This window comes from Trachinotus anak, unplaced genomic scaffold (assembly GCF_046630095.1).
Source record: "Trachinotus anak isolate AG129_WGS33_773 ecotype Australia unplaced genomic scaffold, CSIRO_AGI_Tana_v1 ptg000007l, whole genome shotgun sequence".
Taxonomy (NCBI): Eukaryota; Metazoa; Chordata; class Actinopteri; order Carangiformes; family Carangidae; genus Trachinotus; species Trachinotus anak.
In genome coordinates, this window is record NW_027273858.1 from 9,562,996 (window position 1) to 9,586,376 (window position 23,381).

Sequence of the window (23,381 nt, forward strand, 5' to 3'; positions counted from 1 at the left end):
TTCCACAAGAGGTCAGCAAAAACAGCACAGTTATAGTAAATGAGTTGTTTTAATGTCTTTGAAAACTCAATAAAAGCCACATAGGATAATCACATATGCTGTATAAGCAGTACATTTGTTTTATTTATATTCATTTTCTAACTGTGATAAATGAGGCCAAGAAAAAAAATGTATTCCTTGTTATATTCAACAGCCTGTGCAGAGTTGACATTTGTCTGTGTGGCTGCGCTTCCTGGGAACAGAGGAGCTTTTACACAGCTGCCCTGGGACCTCATATTTCTGATTCATGACTCAGACGTGCAAATGCCACTTGCTGAGCACAAGTATTTAATGGTAACAAAATGTGATTGTACACATTGAGCAGCAGCAGCACAATCACATGTACAATATGCACATTGGGAATAACTCGTATAATATTCACTCATATGATTAAAACACTAGAAACAAAATACAAATATATATCATGAGAAAAATAAAAAATAAATAGCCTACATTGTCAACATTCTATTTCTTTTGTCCTAATATATAAAATCATAACATTATTTCACTTTTTGCTCATATTTACAATTTTTTTTGTGAGCACATGAAGGCAGCATGACAGGTTCATCATTGCCAGCAGATGGCCCTACTTAAAAGTATTAAAACCTTTAGCCAGTTCTTTAAGTGTAAAGGTTGTCCATATTGATTTTATGATGTACTGACCTAAATCACTCTGAACTGCATCGTGTGTCCTCTTTTATAGATTAAAATCACATGACCTACTTATTGTCGACTGAGGCTGATAGAAAAAAAAAAAAACTAAAATACAGAAAAAATGCCACAGATGTGCCAAACAAAAATGCAAGTTTGTATGTGACAGGAAAAATAGAATTTGATAAGGTCAATGTGAATACTTAATGTAAACCTCCGGAGGAACAGTAGAGAAATGTTACAGCTTAAAGCCTTTCTTAATGTATTGAAGAAACGTCACATGCTAAAATGTCAACCGTAAAAAGTGTCATGGGGGGGGGGGGGGGAACAAGAACACACTCAGCCTTTTAATGCACAGGCCTGCCCTTTACCGTCCAGTGATGCAGGAATGTGAAGGATGCTGAGAGTCCACCTGATACACCGCTATGCACCCGGGGGAGGGTCTCCAGTCTCCACTCCGGCTGCCATAACTCGGCTCAGCTCAGGCAGCCAGGCGCATGCAGGGGGGGGGGGGGGAGCGCATCCTCAGAGAGATCCGCTACAAACACGATGACCAGAGGAGCCTAAACGCATTCCTCGGCTCCGGTCAGATGATTCGACAACTTCATGTGTTTCGCCCTATCCTCCAAAGGACATAGGAGAAGACGACGCAGGCGTCGGGCCGCGCAGGAAAGACACAGATCGACATCATCGGCCGCCGCTGCGCCGTGTGAGACGAGGTCATCGCAGTCTACCACGGTAAGACGCATAAAAAGCAAGCGGTTAAAGCAGCCGGGCTACTTTTCCCATCAGCGTATTTATGCGTAAACACCGACCGGGTTGTGTCGGTTATTTGCTCCAGCCTCGAATCCTCTCCGTGTAGCTGTGATGCATTAGGCTTCGTGCATCTCTCTCGTAATTAGACCACAGTGCGTCTCGCTAAAAGCAGAAAATGCTTTTTTTTTATGCTTACAACATATCTCCAGAGAGGGAATGCAGGCCACAGAGATTTGGACTTGGTATTTGTATTCCGTCCACGCTGCCACTCCTGACAACATGAGCCACAGTAAATATGGGTTAGTGGAGCAAATCCACACGCCCTGCGACCACCAGGATGCTCCATGGGATTTACCCATAAATGCTTTCAAAATTGATCTAAATTGATGATTTTTAACATCTGATCATATGTTAAAGGGGAAGAGGCGCTTTGGGTTTGCAGCATCCTCACTGGTCTAGACAGAAAACACAAGGGGGCGAGTACACATAGTATACACGTAGTAGACAGGCCTGTAGGCTGCATAGTCAACAACCATGCTGGATGCTCCACTCAAGTTTAGCATCCAGGTTTTCTGACATCACCTGAGAGGATGATGTGTCAGCTCGTTAGGGCATGCTTGATTTTTTTTTTTTTGGTTTCAAAATAAAATCTTCAGAACAGACTTCCTGTTCCACTGCAGTTTCCTATATTTGCACTATTTTCATTGTGATAAATACTGATAGGTCAATCTGGAGGAAGTGAACAAAAAGACACAGACAGGAAGACGTAGAGAAATGTCATTTTCATCGCTGTAAGTCGTTGGTGCAGACTCTGATATTAGTGTGATGATAACGCGGTAATGAGATGAAATATTATGTCATAATTGTTGTAGTGTGGGATACTGCTGGAACTGTTATGTGCTCATACATTAATTATAAATGTCTTTCATTCACCATAACCTCATTCACAATAACGTAACCTTCAGTTCCCTCCCTGATTAAATGGCCTAATAAAAGCAGATGTTAATTTTACCTCACATTCCTCGTCTGTGGTCTGAATATTGGGCGACACAGCCCCATATCTTTTGCACCTTGGGAATACATGTGCTATAGTTAGACACATGCTAATACAAAGATTAATTTCCTGATGATGACATTTCAATATCCTAAGGTGAGAATGATGCTGATTATTTTAAACACAGGCACAGTGGCCTGTTTTTCCACCGCTTGTAACATCACCGTGATTCTTGGCCGATATATAAGTGTAACACAGGAAGGGCCGATATATAAACTATGACATACGAAGTCTGGACATTGATATGACAACAGCCATGTGTAGAAAGACACAAGTCACTTTTGAGTCAACATGACCTCTCTGATATTGTTTGCTCAGAGGGATGTCCATCTGCTGGAGGGATAATTCAGAGGCTGCATCAGATGACAGGTCATAAACCCTCATTCACTACTGCAGGTATGAAATTGGTGTCGAACACCTGGGCTGAAAGAAGAACGGAGAAAGAGCAAAGGGGGGAGGTGGAGGAAAACCTACAACTAAGAGCCGGATCTGTGTGACATTTCATGTATAGGTCAGTGTGAAGCTAATAAAGCCCTCTCAACTGCAATATCTTAACTTCTAGGTTGTCATGGGACGGAACTGGAATCCATTTTTTTAATCTTAGAGTTTTGTATTAAAAAAAGTTTTGTGACACCTCTCCCTATTATTTTTATAGGAATTATATAGATTCACTATATGGATCTTTTGCACACATGCATAGACATTTAAGCCTTTAAGTCTTTTTTTTCCAATCTGATGTATATTTGAACATTTTATTATCTTGATTACATTCTTTAATTATGGCTGGTACATTTAGTTATGTGGGCTAATCAGAGGTTAATTTAGCTACATAAGTTTTTCATTAGGTGCCTGGGTAATTACCTTTCATAATTCACGGATCTGAGCTGTCTGACTCTTGTCACTGTTTCTACTGATTCTCACTGAAATAGAGGTAATATAGGTATGAGCTGACAGATAAGGATTCCATTCAAGTCTGTGGGCTGTCTGCATGCGTGCACTGACTGGTGTGAGTTGTTTGGGGAAACAAATAGATGAGAAAGACCTCTTAACATCGCGAACCACTGCAATTTCTATTTTTTGATTGGACTGCACTCTGAGTGTCCCTGCAGTCATGATTAGAATAAAATGTGTAGGTTGAAAATGACTGTCTTCCTTATATATTCAACTGGATGTTGGGTGCTCTGCGGTGTTTTAATCTTCAGGCACTACATCCTTATGTTTTAGTAAAGAACCATCCACCTCACCATCATAGTTTCTTGCTTGCGTTTAACCTCTGACTCTAGCCTGGTTCTTGTACATCATATTTCATTAATACACAGACTCTGTTGTGCAAGGCCAGTGATTCATAAGGAAACCATGACTTCAAGAGGAAGTGCTCATGTTATTATCACTCTGTCTGCTAATGAGGAAAGAAAGTGAGTGTTCATTTTAACGAGAGCTGCTGCACTTGAACACAAGGGGCTGTTTCAGGAGCTGCAGAGAGCAAAACTGAGCAGAGCCATATTAACTAGAACAGCAGTTTGTTGGGTCAGGCTGAACTTCATCAGTTCTGTTTGTGTGTTTCACAGTTTATACTGGACTCCAGTGAAAGGAGCAAACTTGTTACCCTCAGCTGAGCTCCAGTAGAATGAGTGGTGAAGCCATAATTGCAGTGCTTATTATCTCTTGTCCCTGGTTTCACCTATACTGTGGCCCAGAAGTGTCATTTTCAGAGGCCTCAAGCTTGAGCCTGGAGATTACTCCTCTCATCCTCTGATATGAAGGCATAAAAATATTCCTCAGCTATCTCCCTCAGCACTGGCCACTCATTTTAAAGCACTGATGTTTGAGGCTCAGGCCCCGACATGCTCAGCAGACCATTCGGTTAAGGTTCAGGATTCATGTGAGTAGGAATTCACATGAAGTCTCAAACTGGCTAATCATTATTTGAGCACTGAGGTAGAAACCTCAGTTTACTAAAAGACACACAATTCTCACTTTTTCAGCAGTGTATGTCTTCATCTCATCCTGTAGAAAGCAGCAGCTTTTATTCCTGTTGCCTCAGCATGCAAACTCACAGACTGAATTAGACTAACAAACATACAGACTCACCATAGTCTGAACTTGTGCGCAAGCGTGAAATAAAATTTTCCAGCCCGACTTTAAAAAAATACAGTCTCATCTCGCTCGCTACGCCGAGCTTCATGAATGGCTACTGCATGCATCTGTGCTCCCTAAAGACCTGTTTACCCCATTATATACGAAACTGTGGATTCATCCTCTCAGGAAACCACGTGCTCCTCTGGGGTAGAAGCCATCATTATTGGATTTATGTGTCAGGAAGGCAGCATGTGAATGGCATGAATAGCTAACTTTAAACGAACACTGAACTCACTGAAGATGTGGGGTTTGTGAATAGCGCCCATCAGAATTGTGCATAGATTTCAAATATTTTGACAATGCAAATCCCTATTGAAATAAAATGACGGTAACAGTACATTTGAATGATATTTAATTTTTTATTTTTAATAACGTTACTTCATAGCCGTGCTTATAGCTACTCAGCGGTATGAATTAATGATTGAACCACAGAGTGCTGGGTGATGACTGCACTCCCATAAAACTTTAATGATCTGCATGTTTCCCCTCTTAGTCAATGGGCAGAGTGGCACAGAAAGGAAGTGCTTGTGCCTGCAGTAATCGTATGCCGTGAGCATGCCTCCTTCCTCTTTGGACTGAGTGCGCAGGGCTGAAAGAAGAACAATACACTGTGTGAAAAGATGAACATGGTTTCATAAGAGTCTCCCACAGGACAAGTGAAATACAGTATAAATAACTTAGCATATTTTATACATTTTTTATACCCATTATCATTTAGCACAGGCTTTTTAACATTAATAATCATATATTATCACTGCAAAAAGCCTGGCCTACTTCTTCAGTGCGTATTATTGCTTCAGTGTAGAACATTGCCTATTTTATCTTTTATTAATATCTTAACCACTGCTTAGTAACTAAACTTTTCTTAAACCCATAACAACTTTGCTGTTAAAATAAGAGCCACAGAGCGTAAGATCGCAGGAGTCCCACCTGGGAAATAAAACCAATCCAGAGAACAGTGCTAATGTCGCCATTTCTGCCCGGTTACTCTGTGATCCATCTTTGATTGACAGATTCACTAACAAGATTAATGTTTGCAGGCCAGGTCAAAGGTCACATGAGCAGCGTAGTGACTGTTTTTTTTCTCAGTATGTATTTTTAGCTCGACCTTATTGTATCATCAGTACATTTACTACATCCTCATATAGAATGAATATGCAAAAAGCCAGGGGTACAGTGTTAGAGATAAATTACCATAAAGCTGCAGTTAATTTTGTTCTTAGTTTGGCTCATCACCACTGAATGACTGCAGGCCACTAGAAGGCAAAAACTGTAAAATAGAGATCTGAGATTCTTCTTACTGAAGAACCAAAATCACTCCGTACAAATGGATAATGAGGGTAAATCATGCATTTCATGTACCCTCACAGTCTAGGATTGGGTCTGTGATCTTCGTAGTTGTTGCAGTGCTTAAACAAACAAAAACAAACCAATATCATATTTCATCAGCGAGGCTTTGAAAAGCTCAGCTGTGCGCTGTTATTTTTCAGACCGACTCACAACTGGACTTAACCCAAAGAATTTACAGTTTAAAATGATGCTAAACACAGTATAGGAAAACATAGATCAAGCCTAAAGGAGGATATTCACCAGTATTAAAAGCCCACTTTATTGTGGTGCGTCTGTAACTTCATGAGCTGATTACAGTGACAAAGAAGGCAACTATGACAGTTGCCTTTGGAGCACATTTCAGAAGGATCTTTACACCAGGTTTGCAGTTCTCAGATTAAAGGGGTTGCCTGCAGTGCCAAACATGTTTATGTTCGAATGCCAAAGACTTTGCAACATTTGGAAAAGTTGAGCCCTGCTCCTGCAGTAAGAGGCTGAAACGAGGTGTTTTCCACACCTTGTTTTCATTCATTTTCCAGCTCAGTCTGAGTGGGCTCATCCAGCCGGGTCCAGTGACTAACTCACCTCCTCTCCTCTGCTCTCTGCTCGGCTGCGTCACAGCGGCCAAGTGTTAACAATATGGCTTTGTGTCTCACACCTGTGGGCAGTGGGACTCTGGGAGAGAGGGAGTCAGTGGGCGAAAGGGGCATGCTTTCTTCTCTCAGACTCAAGCCAGGCGATAGAATAACATCACAGTGATGTCTTTGTGTAAAGAAGCGAGGAATTAATTCCAGTGTAGTTTATGTGATGGTTTTTTGTTGTATAGTCACATTTATAGACAGATTTATGGCCGTGTGGTGGTGACTTTAATTGGGAAACACTGTTTGTGAACGCCGCTCGCATGTTTACTGCTGTTAGATTTGAAGGTGATTCTTACGTCTAATTATTTTGTTGGAAGCAAGCGGCGAATGTGTACAAACACAGTTCGGGAAGACTAATTTGGGGCAAATTAGTCTTGCATGGCTGGAGATAAATAGCTTGTTAATGTTTTTGCTTTGCAACAGTGGCTTCTGTAAGTTACGACAGAGGTTGCTGCAGTAAACAAACAGTGGGCATGTACAGTACAAATGGCTGCACATGCACACACACACACTAACCCAGTTGATTAAATGCAGTGCACAGTCATTCTCTCAGACATACTGTGCACAGATGCAAACGCCCACTCATTCCACTTCTCTTTTGTTGTGCATTCACGTAGTCTTTTTTTTTTTTTTTTTTTTTTGAGCCAACTTCAAACAGTGAGTCAGGGAAAATCTGCCTCTGTTGAGTGCTTAATAATATAATAAAAGAGCTTTTAGGTTTGGTTGAATGATTGTTTTTTTTTTTTTTTTGCTTTGTTTTTGCAGGTTGTTGTGATCCTTCATGCCTTGATCCCAATCTGAAGCTCTGACACACCTCAAAACCACCTTATTCACCAACGAACCTCAGTCATCTCTTCATCCACTGCTATCATCGATACCTCTGGGAGGATGTGAATATGAGATGAAGGACTGAGGGTAAAAAAACAAAACAAAAAAAAACTCCAATAAATCCAAGCAAGAAAGGAAGCGGGATCACATGGATGCTATGGACTGACGGGTCAACTGATACCAGATCACACTGGCTTTGCTTGGAAGTGTAAGTCTTTATTAATCCATCTGACCACAGACCAGGTCCATTGTGCTTCAGGGAATCAATTGAAATTCAATCCATTAATGGGAATAATCCAATAATTACACTGTCTTATTTCTAGATGAGACTAATTGGATTTCAAACACTTTCTTCAGATTGATTCGTTTGACCACTAACTGCGCAGCGGACAGCGAACAGAGACACGTAAACATGGTTGAGACAGATGAGACACAGATACAGTAGCATTCCCGCTGTTAGGTATAATGTCTTTTTTGATAGGAAGTGTTGCAATACAATGTTTTTGTAAAAAAATCTCTGACAGCCTTGTTGCAAAGCCTCTCTCATATGTGAAATACAGAAAGCTGCATTTGAAGATATGGCAGTGACTTACCAGAGAGTACAGCTTCATCCTTTTTACTGCCTCTATGTACTAAGGATGTCTTCCATTATAGCTGTTATCTCTGAACCCAGAATCTAGACATTTATCTCCTCCAGCTCCCCTCCTCTCTCCCCTCTCCTCTCATCTCATCTCCTCTCTCATCTCTCCTCTCCTCTCTGCTGCCACACTTTACTGACATGTGTTTGTGCTCTCGTTCCTTCCTTTTCCTTGGCATTTGACAATGGAAGTGGTGGCTGTTTCTGGTATTCTTTTTTTTTTTTTTTTTTTTGCTCTGTCTTTGTTTCTTCTCTCCTCGGAAAAAGAAAAAAAAAACTCTTTTATCTTTCTGTGTACAAGACATGCCATCTATTCTGTGCCAAGCACAAAATGTGGATCTGTCTTTCAGGCTGTACTGATCTGTGTAGAAACAGAGACATGATTGAATCCCACTATCTTTTTGATATATTTATATTTGATATCTATTTATATTGTTTGAGGTACCCCTATAAACAGAAAATTCTTTATCTTTATTATAAAACAAATCGCTCTCCCGCAGTATAAATGCTATCCACGGTATTCTTTGTGTCTCACTGATGGTTAGAAATTTGTTGTCACACATACTTAGCATTATTCCTCCTGTTCTTCCAGATCATACTTCAATGAGCATGATATGTGGCAAATATCCACAGATGCTTGAATACAGTGTCACTGATGGAGCATGCTGAATAATTCAGAAATCATGCATTTTTCAAATCAGTGGTGATTTCCACTGCAGAAGGCTTTTAGCAGGGTCGGGTCAGCCAGGTTCCTGTTTGTTTACATGCTACACATCATATCTCAGTAGCTGTGTGATGAAAGAATTGTGGCATGGTTGTGCAACTGAGCATCAATAGGTGAAGTGTTTATGGGAGAACACTGTCGGTCCACCGCTTTGGTTCAAACTCAAATATCTCAGTAGCCATTGGGCTGATTCCAGACAAGCTGAACTAAAGTGGTGAACATGGTCAATGTTATATCTGCTAACACTGTGTAACCAGCCTCCTGCCCAATGCATACTGGGACACATGCACCCATAACCCTAATATGGATCAGCAACGTAAGACAAGATTTGAGCAGGTGAGTCTTTGAGCTTGAGGTCGAGGTGCCATTGAAATGGTACCAGGGTGTAATATTTTTTCTCTTATTTACAGTTTATATAATATACAGTGTTGACCCTTGCCCCACATGTTGAGCGTCAGCAGTCAAATAAGACAGTAAAGTTCCTCAAATGTTTTGAGCTCATCGGTGACTCTGCTCTACAGTGAAGCGCTCAGCATGTCGTTCCTAAATCAAGTGCTAAATCTGTCAGGAAAAGGCACCAAAGAGCACCGAATTAAGTCTGAATATATTTATCACAGAAAACAGTTGATTAGCTCCATGATTTCCCAACATGATACACACAGCAAACCTCATAATCGTGACAAATTCAGCTACATATTAGCATATTAGCAGATGCTGCTTCGTTGTGGTATTTAAGAGTCAAACATAGATACCTAGTTTTCAAGGATGCAAACGGAAACATCGCCTTAATTCTGAGCAGCAACCTCCACCCACAGTATCATATGGATCCACTGTATGAGTGAATCACATAACATGTTATAATATGACACAAATCACTTTGAGGTTACTTTGCCAGTTATTCTATTAAGATCAAATAAGACCTTTAGGAGCTCTGAAATTGCTTTAAACCTGTACTTAAAATGATTTTGTGCTCAGCAGATGAGAGATAATTCATTATTTATATGGGATGTTTAACTGAGGTCAGGAGGTCAGCAGGGAGTTCTAATGCTGATGCTGTATTTGCAATATTCAAAGTTTTCTACCAATGTTTGCATAGGAAACGTGTTTGTGTTGTTTAATACAACAGATGTTTAGGTTCTTCCAGATTAAGATTTGATTCTTAATTATGGTCACATTGTACCACATTTTTATGTTTCCGGTTTGAAATGGATGATACCTCCCCCACACAGTTCGGTCTGAATTAATGATAAGGTAGAGTGAACAGGGTGCAGGTTTGCTACAAAGTAAAGACATATTTCTGTGATTGTTGTTTCTTTGATGTCAGTTTTCTTTGAGGCTCGTTTTCAGGTGCTCATATGTGAGCCAAGGTGAGGGAGATGTTACAGTGAAGCAGAACAGATTCATTTTAGGGTGCTGTGAGTCTTGGGACTTGAGAGATGCACAGTATATCTCATACAGTTTTACATTTTTTTTTATTTTTTTATCACTCAGAGTTGTGATAGTTGTCTCACATTTAATCCACATTTGTGTGTGAACTACATCATGTTGAATAATGCATATTAGTGCCCAAAATATTAACATGTTATGCATCCTGAATGTTAGCATTGCATCATGCATCGGTAGGATGATTTGCTTCTGCACTCCCAGCTCAAGTGATGCAGTATAATTTAATTCACTGGGAACATTTATGTCAAGCAGGTGCTGGTGGTAGAAGTGAGCGGGCTGTTGTTGGTGTTTCATTAAACAGAAAGAAAAGCAGGGATCTGGAATGAATGATGCAATAGCTGATGGCGCTGGCAAGGCCAATTATACCAAAGCATCTTTTCCTTGTTAAAATTAGGTCTCTCCAGCAAATCCTCTTGCAACTGAGGGTCAGATGATGTCATATGCTAATTGAGATATATAAATAGTGTATAGTAAGTGGCATGAGTAATGTGTCATAATGAATCATGACAAGTTTCATGAAGAAAAAAGATGTAGACTTAAAAAAAAAATATATATATATGACCAAATGATCATAGAAATCAACATTTTAGGTTCAAGACTTTCACACTCTGAAAGGCCTCTAAGGCTGAACTGAGGATATAAAGATTGTGTTTATTTCCAAAGACATTGTAATGCTTTGTATGTAGGATGATACTGAAGACTGAATTGGTTACCAAATTCTTTCGTCAGCAACACAACAACTCTTGTTCCCTTAGGCCCTTTTATCACTTTTGAATAATTGCATAAGATCTAAGTTCCATAAATAAATTAACAAGTGACCACATTGATAATGGGTACAGTATAATGTCCTCCCTTCCAGTGCAATTAGATGTCTGCTGTTGCTTGTTCTTTGCATACACGCAGTGGTGTTATGAATTTCTTCTTTTGGTCAGAGGGCCACACCGCAGTAGTAGTAGTAGTAGCTTTATTGTCATTATATTGGAGTCAGACAACAATATAACGAAATTCAGGTAGCACTCCCTGAGGTACAGAAACAGGACAAAAAAAAAAAAAAGCACAGTATTAACCGATAGCAGTAAATTCTATTTTACACTTCATTTTACCACTTCCCTTTTTTTTGTTTCTTTAGCAGCACAGGGAAACGTACAGTCTAGATGGGAGTTATCTTTTTTTTTTCATTTAATTCCGGCATATAGAGTGATTGCACATTTGACATATTTTTAGATTTCAGTTCTACTTGTCATTTCCCAGATATATGCTGTATATACTGTAGCTGCCAGGAAACGACAGATATGCAGTGACCCATACGCACCGCGTGCCTTGCAGCGTAGAGCTGTAGGATGGGCCTGTGTGAGTGAATGTGACTTGCCCAGTGGGGTAGAGCGGGGAACAGGTGCTGACACTGTCAGCTTGTTAACACAGGGGAGAGAATTGGCTCCTCCAACAGAGTGTGGCACATATGCAACACATAGCCTTTGGCTGTGGGATGTATGTGCAAGCATGCATATGTGTTATGTGAGAAACGGCAGTGTGTCTGTGTGTGTGTGTGTGTGTTTGTGTGTGTGTGTGTATGCATGTGTGTTGCGTAGTTGGCACACTGCTGCAATTCTCAGACATTTAATGGGGTGTAAGGAGTATTTGATTTGTATGTTTAATAATTTGGGTGAAAAATAGACATCAGCTTGGATTGTGAACATTAAATAAAGGAAATAAAAGTAGCAGCAAGAGACTATAATGTGCAAAACACAGAGCCCCTAATTTGTTGTCTTTATAATACTTTATAAGTTTTGACATAAATTTGTTTTCAGACCATTGTTAGCGCATTATTATGTAGCTCCATTTTTTTTTAACAAAGCTTTGGGAGATGTAGTTATGTGAAACCCCCTAGGGTTATGTGCAAGGAATTCTCTCAAACATCACAAATTAGGCCCCTAGATGACCCATTTCTAGAAGAACTAAATTGACACAATGAATTATTCCATCCAGTCTTGTGGCCTGTATAATGAGAAGGGGACTTAGAACACAGGATAAATTAGGACACTCAATTCTTGATTCTCTCATTTATTCCATCAAAGCCATTTAGGCAGATCTGCCCCGTTTCCCCAATTTATTCTATGATTTCTTACCCTCTCATTTGGAGGACGGGGGAGAAAAGAAGAAATGGATGAGAGTTCGGAGAAATTGGCGCCTACGTTTTGGAGATAATAAGATACACGGATAATGTGTCAGAATCTATTTAATTCTGGTACAGTTGAGAGGAAGTTGTCATATTCTTTCTATTGCAGAGCTCGGCCCCAAATAAATCACTAATAGCTCCCAGCAATGAAGTAAAAGGGAAGAGTGAGAATGTGGTTTAGAATAAAATGATGGTTCACTGCGGAGGGAGGGGATAAGAGAGAGACGGTGTAACGGAGGGAGAAGGAGGGAAGAAGGTACTGTAAAAGGAAAACATCACCATCTGGTCTTCTTCATAAAGCCAACAGTGTAACCTATATACATATGCTCATTTTTACACAACGCTCTGTTTAGGCTTGTTTATCAGTATCACTATTACCCTGGAAAAAAGTAGTGAGTTATATTGCCCACTGTGTTTAAAAAACAGGCACCACCATTGAGGATCAGTGTGCATGTCTTTGCCAGTCTGCTGTACATCAAAGGCATCTCAGCAAAATGAGATGATTTCTGACAAATACTGCTTGAGCTCCACTCCATTGTCAAATCCACAGGGCCCGCGGGGGATATGGTTGGTGTCACCTGTGGTTTAAAGCCTCCTCTCCGGTTTGATGTCTGAATATTAGGTTATGTGATACGCTGCTGCTCTTTTAAGTCAGCCTGACAGGACAAGGCTGCAAGCAGATATCCCATAAGGACTTTAACTGCTCAGCAGAGAGACATACAGACATCACACATGCCTCATCAAAGCTCAGCTCTCCTCCCTGCCCTCTGTACGCTTCATCAGGCCGCAGATACATTTCATATTAGTTTGGCGCCTTCCAGTGGAAATGGTGAAGAATTACAGGGTTTCATCTGCTTCTCTGTTCAAGTGTTCTGTTTTTTTTTTCTTTATTCACAGTGACAATGGTGTTGTTTCTGATTGGGATCTCTATTGCTGTGAATAATTCATCTCATGAGAACCAAACAGCAGGTAATTGTTGCAATGACTGAAGAGCAGCTGTACTGTGTATGGCAGAGATCAGATGTTAAAGCGAGACTATGTTACTTTTGAAAGATGAAATATTTAAATTATTTATCTGCATACAAATGAAACAATGAGTTTAACGCACTCAGGCGTTTTGCTGTTACAGCTGTACAGCTGGTATGACAAGTATTTTATAGTACAGTAGTTAATTATAGCTGATGTAAACTTTAGGCAGATATTGCTGTTATTAAATCAGTTCACTGACTTTATGACTCTGTCTGTGCTACTGTAGCCTACACTACATGTTACCTTTAACATTTTCATGAAACAATAACACGTCTCCAAAGTGGCCATCATTCAGCAAAATGATAGTCTTGCTTTGAAGGAATATTTAGACATTTGGGGCAGATTTGTTTCTTGCTGAGAGTTAGATGGACAGAATGTAAAAATGTCTGCCTACCAGGTAAAAGGTAAAAATATAAAGCTCACTTACAACGTTATATATCAGACTACTTCAGCCAGGGTGGGTTACATACAGGAAGAAATACTCCAGTACATATCCCCCCTAAAATCACCATTTATTTATAGCCTTTGGTTTTTTTTATGGATTAAGCAAATGAGGAAACCACTTATCAAATAGTTACCTTTAAAGGTTCAACATAGACATTTAACCTTTGAATAGAGCAGACCTAGCCGTGTTTTCATCTGCTTCAAGTCTTTATGCTAAACTAAGCTAAATGCTTTTTTTTTTCTGGCTGTAGCTGCATCTTTAACAGACAGATATGAGAGTAGTATCAATCTACTCGACTCTAACTCTCGCCAAGAAAGCAAATGAGCACATTTACCAACTACTCTTAAAATGTGATTGTTTGCATGTATTCTTGAATAAAACTAATATGATCCTATGTGTCTTTTGTCCAGAAAACCCCACCCATCAGGGTGCTCATGTGCTACCCTCAACGCTGGTCATATCCCTGCTTCTCATCATCATTGTCCTGCTGACGATCTACTGTCTGAGGTGAATAACCAGTGAATCTCTGCTTTCTCTTTTCTCCTTCTCTCTCTCTTTCCCTTTTAGTATGTGCCTGAGTATGTGTGTGTGTGTGTGTGTGTGTGTGTGAGGTTAGGGCATCAGGGAGGGGGTGTGGGTGGTTTGGAAACAGGCGGTGAGCAGTGGCTTGTGGGTAAACAGCTGCACCTCAAGTAAGACAGCAAACAAAAACAGCGAGGTCAGGTCAGGCCACAAACAGTCATTCACTGACCAACCAGCTCTGGCCTCTCTCAGGCGACGACATGAGGAGGAACAGCTTTGCCTCTCTCAGATGGTTGATATTGGTTTTGGTATTTGTTATTTGCCCTGCCTTGTGTGCTTAACAGCTCTCTTATGGGGACTGGGATCAGCTCATTTTTGCTTTTTCAGAGATATCTGCCCTTTATCTTCTCTGATGGTCTCGTCTTTCTTTGCCTCTCTAGGTTCAAAAACCACAGGAAAGCTCTAGTTACCTCGGTGGATAAAAAGATTCCAAATGGCTTCTTGGAGGAACAAGGTACTGTTGTTCTGTGCTCAGTATAACCGCCAGTGCATGAAAATGTAATGCAGTCTTTTACTTTTTATTTCTTTTTTATTTGATTTGTAGATTTACACTCTTTATGGTGTTGGAAAGTTTCATGATCTGTAGTCCAAGGTGGCTGGCAAGGTTTCGAAAGGCTCTTAGCTTTCCTAGCACGTAGGGAGCCATATAAACTTTGACTTCAAGTAAAAAATAAATAAATAAACCAAAAGGCCAAATTCTGAGTAAGACAGCTTCGTGCAGCAGCAGCAGCAGCAGCACCATGTTTATGACTCAAGAAATCATTTCTGTCATGTACCCACAGAAGTAGGAAATCTTAATGGCCATCAGGCTTGTTTTTGCAGGTGCTATGAGAGCTTGTAATGTTCTCTATTGGGAAACATTAGCAGTCTGACTGCCATATATCCCTTTAAACACAGGAGAGCAGACAGTGGTCCTTCTCCCCAGATCTCCCTCACCATCCAAGAGGTACTTCCCCATCCCCCTGGACTCGCTGGAGGAGGAGTACCGGATACGCTCCGCAGACGATTGCAAGCTCTTCAGAGAAGAGTTCAACGTAAGCCCGAGTTTGTTTGGTGGACTGTGCAGTATAGTCTGTATCTGACTAAGATCTTTGTCCTGCAAGCATAGAATAAGAAAAATAGTCATAAAATGTTATGTTATGATGCTGTGTACCCATGGTTTTAGTTTTATCTCACGAGAATTGGGTTCTGTGTTTATAGTCGCTGCCGTGTTACTACCACCATGGGTCCTTTGAGGAGGCGAGCAGAGAGCACAACAGAGAGAAAAACAGATACCCAAACATTTTACCATGTGAGTGAGGATCTATATTCTGCAGCAGACAACATTAATGTAACCTTTAGACTTGAAGTTTTATTGATCACTAAATCTAAGGGAAAAGTGATGTGGGCCGAAATGAAAAATAAGAACCAACTTTTTATATGGCTGTTGATCTTTTTTTTTTTTTTTTTTATCTCTTCTCTCTTCAACAGATGATCATTCAAGAGTGGTGTTGAGTCATCTCGATGGACATCTGTGCTCCGACTACGTAAACGCATCTTACATAGATGTGAGTCTAAATTAGAATGAAGCCTTAATTGCAGATGATTGGTTTCTTGACAAGTGGTCATTAATACTGTTTTGTTAAACAGGGTTATAAAGAGAAGAACAAATTCATTGCAGCTCAAGGTAAATGTACATTTTAGTTATATTTGCACATGCAAATATTCAAGATTGTGACCATTTGTGCCATATTTTTTATACTTTTCTTGATTGTGTTTCAGGTCCAAAGCTTGAGACGGTGGCTGACTTCTGGCGGATGATTTGGGAACAGAAAACAGCAACTATAGTAATGCTGACGAATCTTAAAGAAAGGAAGGAGGTATGTTAAAGAGCGTTCTCCCTCTGCACTGCATTTTTCTAATGCTACCAAGTAGGGTGTGTTATAGAATGAATCTGTACAATCTATATAGCTCCAATGCCCAATTCGTGAAACCCTTTAGTATTCTCATGACCCAAAGTCACGGGCATAATTTGCTTGACCCCTTTCCCAACTGAGAATCTATACAAAGTGTCACCCCGCAGATTACGTAGCATCGCATTAAATTTAGCCTCAAAGGGATGATCAATTGAGAGCTCAACAGCATGTTTAATAGGGCAGAATAGAGGCATTGGGGATCAATGACGGAATAATTGTTGATAAGATCCTAAGAGGCTTCATGATAATTAGTCTGAGAATCTAGTTAATGAGTTGAAACGTCGCTGTGAAGATCGTATTGACTGACAGACTCGCACAAAGTCCCCGTGATTGCCTTTGAATTGGACTCTGAAATACACACATTAAATACACTTTTCTATACGCACACATACAATACACACAGTAGATGCAGCTTTACAACAAGTCAAAGTAGTAATAAACTGTTTTTTTTTTTTTGTTTTTTGTTTTTTTTTAACATAGATAGACTAGTTCAACAAGGATAAGCTTTTCATGGTTCTCTCACCAGGAAAAATGTTATCAGTATTGGCCAGAAAAAGGCTGCTGGATGTACGGGAACGTCAGGGTGGCGATGGAGGACTTCACTGTGCTGGTGGACTACACCATCAGGAAATTCTGTGTTCAGTATGTAAGTAAAATTAAGTTAAATCTAAAATTAAGGTGAATGTTGGCTTTTATTTAGACATACACATGCTGTGAAAGTTATTGTGTGCTTTCTCAATATAGTTCTTAATTGCTCTAAACATCTCTAATGATAATAGCTAGAGTGTTATTAAAAATTAAACATAAAACGAAGCTGCGTTGAGGTTGTGTAAAAAGTAATGTTCCCCTTAGGGAAATTAGAAGATTATAGTAAATTGTAATATGATGCGAACTATAATAAATAAATGAACCTCAGAATATTAAAGGATATATGTAATAAAGCAACATAAAATTATCAATATGTTGGTACATTTAACACACACTATGCACCTCACAAATCTGCGGTGTTTCACATCAATTCATCTTTAGAAGTTTACACACATGCACTGCTGAGTTGGGCGCGATCTCAGTGTACTGCAAAGCCTTCAGCCAGCAAAATTCACTTTGTTCCCGCTCTATTTGAAGCCAGAGAAGTGCAGATATCCCCTCTGAAAAACTGTGACTGTGCTGTGGCACTGCACTACAAGCCGACGGACTGGGTGCTTTTACATTCAGCTCTCTGAACAGAGAGCAACCAAGTGTTCAAGAGAATGAAATTACATTCTCCTGAGAGAGCGTCCGTGAGATATGAGAGTGAGGCAGAGCACTACACGTGTTTAATGATTAGATTCTGTCACAAAACAACTAAATGACATAAAAAAACACAAATTTTTCAGATAATTCGAGGTTACTTTTCCAAACTGCCTTCATGAAAACAGTCAGTTTAGTGATTTGTGTCTACACAGTGGGCGTTATGCACATGTATGAACTTTGTATGTCTGTGCTTCACAGCAGGGCAGCGATGGTCCCCGAGCCCCCCGACTGGTCACCCAGCTCCACTTCACCAGCTGGCCAGACTTCGGGGTGCCATTCACACCCATAGGCATGCTGAAATTCCTCAAGAAGGTCAAGGCTGTCAATCCGTCCTATGCTGGACCCATTGTTGTGCACTGCAGGTAAAATAGTATAGTGTAAAATATAAATACATAATGCCAGAAGGACCCATATAAATTGAGTCTGAATTGCTCCACATGCTGCAGAGGAACCAGACTGCAAAAGCTCTTTCCTAGTGAAACTGGCCTCCGTTCATTATTAAAGAGGAGGCAACACTTTTCAGATTATAAATATCCTTTTCAGGAGTAAATCTATGAGCAAAGTTAAATAAGGTATATAAACAGTGTAACTTTACTGTAGGTAAAATGTATAAAAAGCGAAAGTGAAGCATATTGTAGATGGATAAAACCATCAACAAATATATCAACAAATATATATTAACATTCTGTAATGGTTTTCCTGGTATGTGCATGTGTTTGTCTGGCCAGTCAGTGTAAAGTCTGAATAAAGAAATCTGCAGCCGATTGTAGCAACTGCTGCAACAGGTGCTCAGGGAGAGGGACTGTTGTTCTTGAATGGGGCCCATTGAAGAGGCTTCAACACCCTGCTGTGGAATCCCAGCCCCGTGCTCCCGGAGGAGCCATCCGCTCCAACGACTCTTGTAAATCTATTAGGAGTTTGTTTGGGCTTCAGAGGTGAAGCACTTTTACACATGCTCCGGGCTGTCCACAATTGATGTCTATGTTTGGAATTTAGGGATAGTATGGCAATACATAACCAGACTGTGAAAACATTTTTCAATCATTATATCGTGTCCATTATTCTTTATTGTATGAGAGAAACCTGTCTTCCACGGTGTTCTTCTTTCGCTGCGGAGGCTCTTTGAGCTATATAAAAACTACGTCTGACAGAGTTGTTATTCTGTTTTGAAGCGACACTCGGCTGTTTGCTACAGAGAAGACCTTGTGCCTTCTTCTTGTTTGTGTTTCTGCAGTGCTGGGGTTGGGAGGACTGGGACGTTCATTGTCATTGACAGCATGATCGACATGATGCACATGGACCAGAGGGTGGATGTCTTCGGCTTTGTGAGCAGAATACGAGAGCAGCGCTGTCAACTCATCCAGACAGATGTAAGTGTTGACCCTTTCCGACCTGTTGTGCCTTGGGCTGACAGCTCAACTCGCTGCTCTAGTCGTGGTATAAACAAGCGAGGACATGGAAAAAAAACTACCGTGTCTGTGATGCGAAAATAGTAGGAAAGACTCTGGCACTAAAGCAACTTCTTCTACCTCTTCCTCTCCTCGACTTCCTCTGTCTTCCTCCTCAGATGCAGTACTCCTTTATCTACCAGGCTCTGCTGGAGTACTATCTGTATGGAGACACAGAGCTAGATGTGTGCTCTCTCGAGGGCCATCTGCAGAGGCTTCACAACACCAGGGTTCCACACGACAGGCTGGGCCTGGAGGAGGAGTTCAGGGTACGAAGACAGAAGCTCACTCTTAAACATTTCAGTCAGTAATGAATCGTCCCCATCACCCTGCACCCTGCATGGGTATATTTTCATGGAAAACTTGCCCAGGGTGCCGCTCTTGGCAGTAGTAACATAAATAACAATGCTTTGTACCAACTAAAACTTTATATGGCACCACCATCTGCCACATAGAAATTATTGTAGCTTGGTGAAAATTTCTCATTTTTTCTGTATAGTCCCTCACAGTTCCCTACACACTGAGAGGAATTATTCCCTGTTGCCTCTTCTTCTTCTTCTTCTTCTTCTTTTTTCTTTCTAGTAATAAGAAATGTTTTTGTCCAGCATCTGTCTTCTTACTTGTTGCATTTTTTTTTTTTTTTTTTTAAAATATTGTCTGCCTTCACCTTCATCACCAGCCTTAAAAATCACCACTTTTATTAGCACTGCGCTGTCCAGATGAAAATCAACTTTCTGATCCTGTCTATCCACCCATGTTTTCTCCCAACAGAAGCTGACCAACGTTCGCATAATGAAGGAGAACATGAGAACTGGGAACCTTCCTGCCAACATGAAGAAGAACCGTGTGCTTCAGATCATTCCGTGTAAGGACTAGTCTGATACGCCGAACGGTTTCATAATACATCACATCCAAGTAACATCAAAGTATCACACTGCTGTACACAGATATCTGGCTAATCAGTTCGTGTCTGTGTGATCAGTCACATTTGAATGGGGCTTGTATCTTGACTCAAAGTTGGGAAAGCCTGGGTTCAAGTTTTTACAGTGAAAACTTATATAGGCTGTATACAGCAGGCCTTAATAACACAAAAGTTAAGTTTTACTTAGCTGTTTTTTTTTTCCATCAGCCTCTTCAAAGTTATATTTTATTAGGGATCACTTGTGGAAAGTTTCATTTTTCCTTTTTTTTTCTTTTTGCAGATGATTTCAACCGAGTAATACTCTCAGTGAAAAGAGGACAGGAGTTCACTGACTACATCAATGCCTCCTTTATTGATGTAAGCACTCCCTCATGACCCCCTGTATAGATTTCCCATAGAAGTTTATATAAAGCTCATTGTTTCCTTTACAAACAATGCAAAATATTATGTTTGCTGCACTCTCAAGTGTTGTTTACCGGATGATCTGCCCTCCAGGGCTACAGGCAGAAGGACTATTTTATAGCAACCCAGGGCCCCCTGTCTCACACAGTGGAGGACTTCTGGAGGATGGTGTGGGAGTGGAGGTGCCATTCAATCGTTATGCTCACCGAACTCAAAGAGAGGGAGCAGGTACAGTATGGTGCTCTTGCAAAAGTGCAGGCTGAAAAGTGGAGTTGCACATTTAAGGTCTTTTTTTTTTTATTCCATTATTTCATTTTTTCCTGACAGTCTGTGTATGTATTTAATTGTTTTATATTGGTTTTTAAGGTGCGCACTGAAAATATAAAAACAAAAATAGGGTATAAATCTTTCAAGTGTACCCTGATTGTATTTCCATCTGACCCTTCCAACCAGGAAAAGTGCTTCCAGTATTGGCCATCAGAGGGCAGTGTAACATTTGGAGATTACACTGTGGAGCTGACTGGCGATACACTGTGTGAAACCTTCATTCTCAAAGACATGGTGCTCACCTATAGACCAGTGCGTAATGTTTTATTTTAACATTTACAACCATTAAAATATAGATTTTAAATGAACAAATGTGTCGCCCTGTTTTCTTTGTGCTGTCGTGAAATGTGATTAGCGTCTACCATTTTTTGGTTGCGTGAAAATAACACTGCAAGTCCTCAATCTCTCCAGGAGAAGCAGTCACAACACGTTCGACACTTCCACTTCCACGGATGGCCTGAGATCGGAATACCGGCTGACGGGAGGGGAATGATTGACATTATTGCCGCTGTGCAGAGGCAGCAGCAGCAGTCTGGAAACCGTCCCATAATTGTGCACTGCAGGTGAGGAACTTCAAGTTTGACAATTCTGCAGCACGAGGTGCAGCTTCAGATGGATATTATATACAGTATATTACATTATGTATTTGCCCACTCATGCTTTTAATACACACCCCTTCATTCTCACTGTGCTTTTATTACCTGATCACTGGAATCTCGCAGAGTGATTTTAGTTTTACAGATACATTCTTCTTTCCTACAAATGTCTCTTACAATAAATTCTACATTTTGCCTCAGTAGACCTGGTGTTCTATGCTTAAACCACTTATGTGATCCCTTATAAAGACTTAGCTGTGAAAGCTTTGATCAGAACCTAGCTTCAGGTGAAGTGATTCTAAAGCAGCATGCCCCTATGGGATTGATCCAATCCACTGATTCACAGTCAATTAAAACCTCTCAAAGTGAAATCTCCTCTGACTCCCACTATGATTAATCTGATAAGATGAGCTAACGACAGGAAATGGTGTCATCATTCTCTTCTATTCCTTCATCACCACTTGTCTAAGAGGGGCTTTTTAAAGCTTTTTCTCGGCCCCTCGGGAATGGGGCTAACCCGTTGCAATCCCCAACGTCTTTCCACACTTCTCTTCCGAATCGCACATCGCTCCCGCTCCCTGCCTCCCTCTGTCTTTCTCTCCATCCCACCATCATTGTAAACATTGACTCAGTCAAACACTGAGCTTCCAAACTGATTAGTGTTAGCGTTTGGATTAGCCTCTCTTTAAGTGAGGATGATTATTAGCACAATTACACAAAGGTCACCTTTTCTCGTGCAAACTTTTTCCTTTAAATGGAAAAAGGATGTGCTGCTGAGATCACAAGAGTTCCACTGCAGCATTATTGTTAAGAAATATAGATTGAATTCCACTTTTTTTTTTTTTGTTTGACTTATGAGATGCATTTCTAAATTGTCTGTAGCTCTTCCACAACTGCAGTTCTGCAACAAATCTGACCATTTTCAAAGGCCTTCCAGTGTGTGCATTACGTGATATGGTTGCTGATAGTCTTGTCCCTCATGTTTCAGTGCTGGTGCAGGTCGGACCGGTACCTTCATTGCCCTTAGTAACATTCTGGAGAGGGTGAAAGCCGAAGGCCTCCTGGACGTTTTTCAGACAGTCAAGAGTTTACGCATGCAGAGACCACACATGGTTCAGACTGTGGTAGGTGGAAAACAAGATAATATCAAACCTGCTGTGCAGAAACTGTCAGCTTACGCATGTTTGTGTTGTTTGGAACCGTTTTTGCACATATATGCACAGTAACGCTTTTCCTTTTTGCTTTCCCTTCCAGGAGCAATACGACTTCTGCTACAGAGTGGTTCAGGATTTTGTTGACATTTTCTCAGACTATGCCAATTTTAAATAATACCTGTCAGATACTGTTCTGTATACTTTGGTCAAATTAACTTATGCAATTTTTTTCTGAATGTTGTTTTCTAAAGCAAGCTCTTTTTACATTTTGCACAGATCTTAAAAATTGTTTTAACATACTGTAAAATAATTGAAAACATCTGTGGGGTCTCTTTCAGGAATGTTTGATCTTCAATTATCATCATGTCAAATATACAAATTAATAGATTTATGTTGCATTAATACAACATTGTTAGGGTCAGTAATTCAATAATTGTTTTACAATGACATACTATTGTGTGTGTGTGTATGTATATATATATATATACTATATATATATATATATATATATATATATATATATATATATATATATATATATATATATATATATATATATATATATATATATATATATATATATATATACACACTAAATATATATATATATAATTAGTATTACTCTACCTGCAATGCATCACTAATGTTTTGCAGATTATAATATGCATTCTCTTTTATTTCAATTTTTTTTTTGTTACTGACCACAATGCCTTTGGTTTACCAACTGTATTACTCTCGTATTTTATGTATTTTATGCTACCCCACTCAACATGTCTGATTGCCATAAGGAGAATAAATTGTGTGTTTG

The 23,381-nt window shown here is 40.0% G+C and overlaps 1 protein-coding gene across 4 annotated transcripts; it reads left to right on the forward strand.

The window, feature by feature from the left end:
* The first annotated feature begins 1,178 nt into the window (after positions 1 to 1,178).
* Positions 1,179 to 23,039, forward strand: LOC139622778 (receptor-type tyrosine-protein phosphatase epsilon-like). 4 transcript variants are annotated; one of them, XM_071480357.1, is made up of 22 exons: positions 1,179 to 1,428; positions 2,819 to 3,011; positions 7,375 to 7,645; positions 13,318 to 13,389; positions 14,305 to 14,401; positions 14,857 to 14,930; positions 15,374 to 15,510; positions 15,677 to 15,767; positions 15,947 to 16,023; positions 16,106 to 16,142; positions 16,238 to 16,335; positions 16,958 to 17,077; positions 17,923 to 18,086; positions 18,959 to 19,094; positions 19,292 to 19,441; positions 19,944 to 20,037; positions 20,375 to 20,451; positions 20,590 to 20,724; positions 20,950 to 21,075; positions 21,235 to 21,386; positions 22,408 to 22,543; positions 22,674 to 23,039. In XM_071480357.1, exons 4-22 carry the CDS (start codon positions 13,323 to 13,325, stop codon positions 22,746 to 22,748), a joined length of 2,043 nt encoding a protein of 680 aa, XP_071336458.1. In that variant the 5' UTR covers positions 1,179 to 1,428; positions 2,819 to 3,011; positions 7,375 to 7,645; positions 13,318 to 13,322; the 3' UTR covers positions 22,749 to 23,039. The 4 variants fall into 4 exon arrangements, with proteins under 4 accessions (XP_071336458.1, XP_071336459.1, XP_071336457.1 ...); XM_071480358.1 differs by having other exon boundaries at positions 2,819 to 2,896; XM_071480356.1 differs by having other exon boundaries at positions 2,897 to 3,011.
* Positions 23,040 to 23,381: the final 342 nt, after the last annotated feature.

What these genes read in the sequence shown, in the direction of transcription:
- LOC139622778 (XM_071480357.1), top strand. Translation starts at nt 13,323, where the DNA reads ATGGTGTTGTTTCTGATTGGGATCTCTATTGCTGTGAATAATTCATCT. An exon ending in CCCATTGTTGTGCACTGCAG is followed by an intron (nt 18,087 to 18,958) that starts GTAAAATAGTAT and finishes GTGTTTCTGCAG; the next exon opens with TGCTGGGGTTGGGAGGACTG. An exon ending in TCAATGCCTCCTTTATTGAT is followed by an intron (nt 20,452 to 20,589) that starts GTAAGCACTCCC and finishes TCTGCCCTCCAG; the next exon opens with GGCTACAGGCAGAAGGACTA.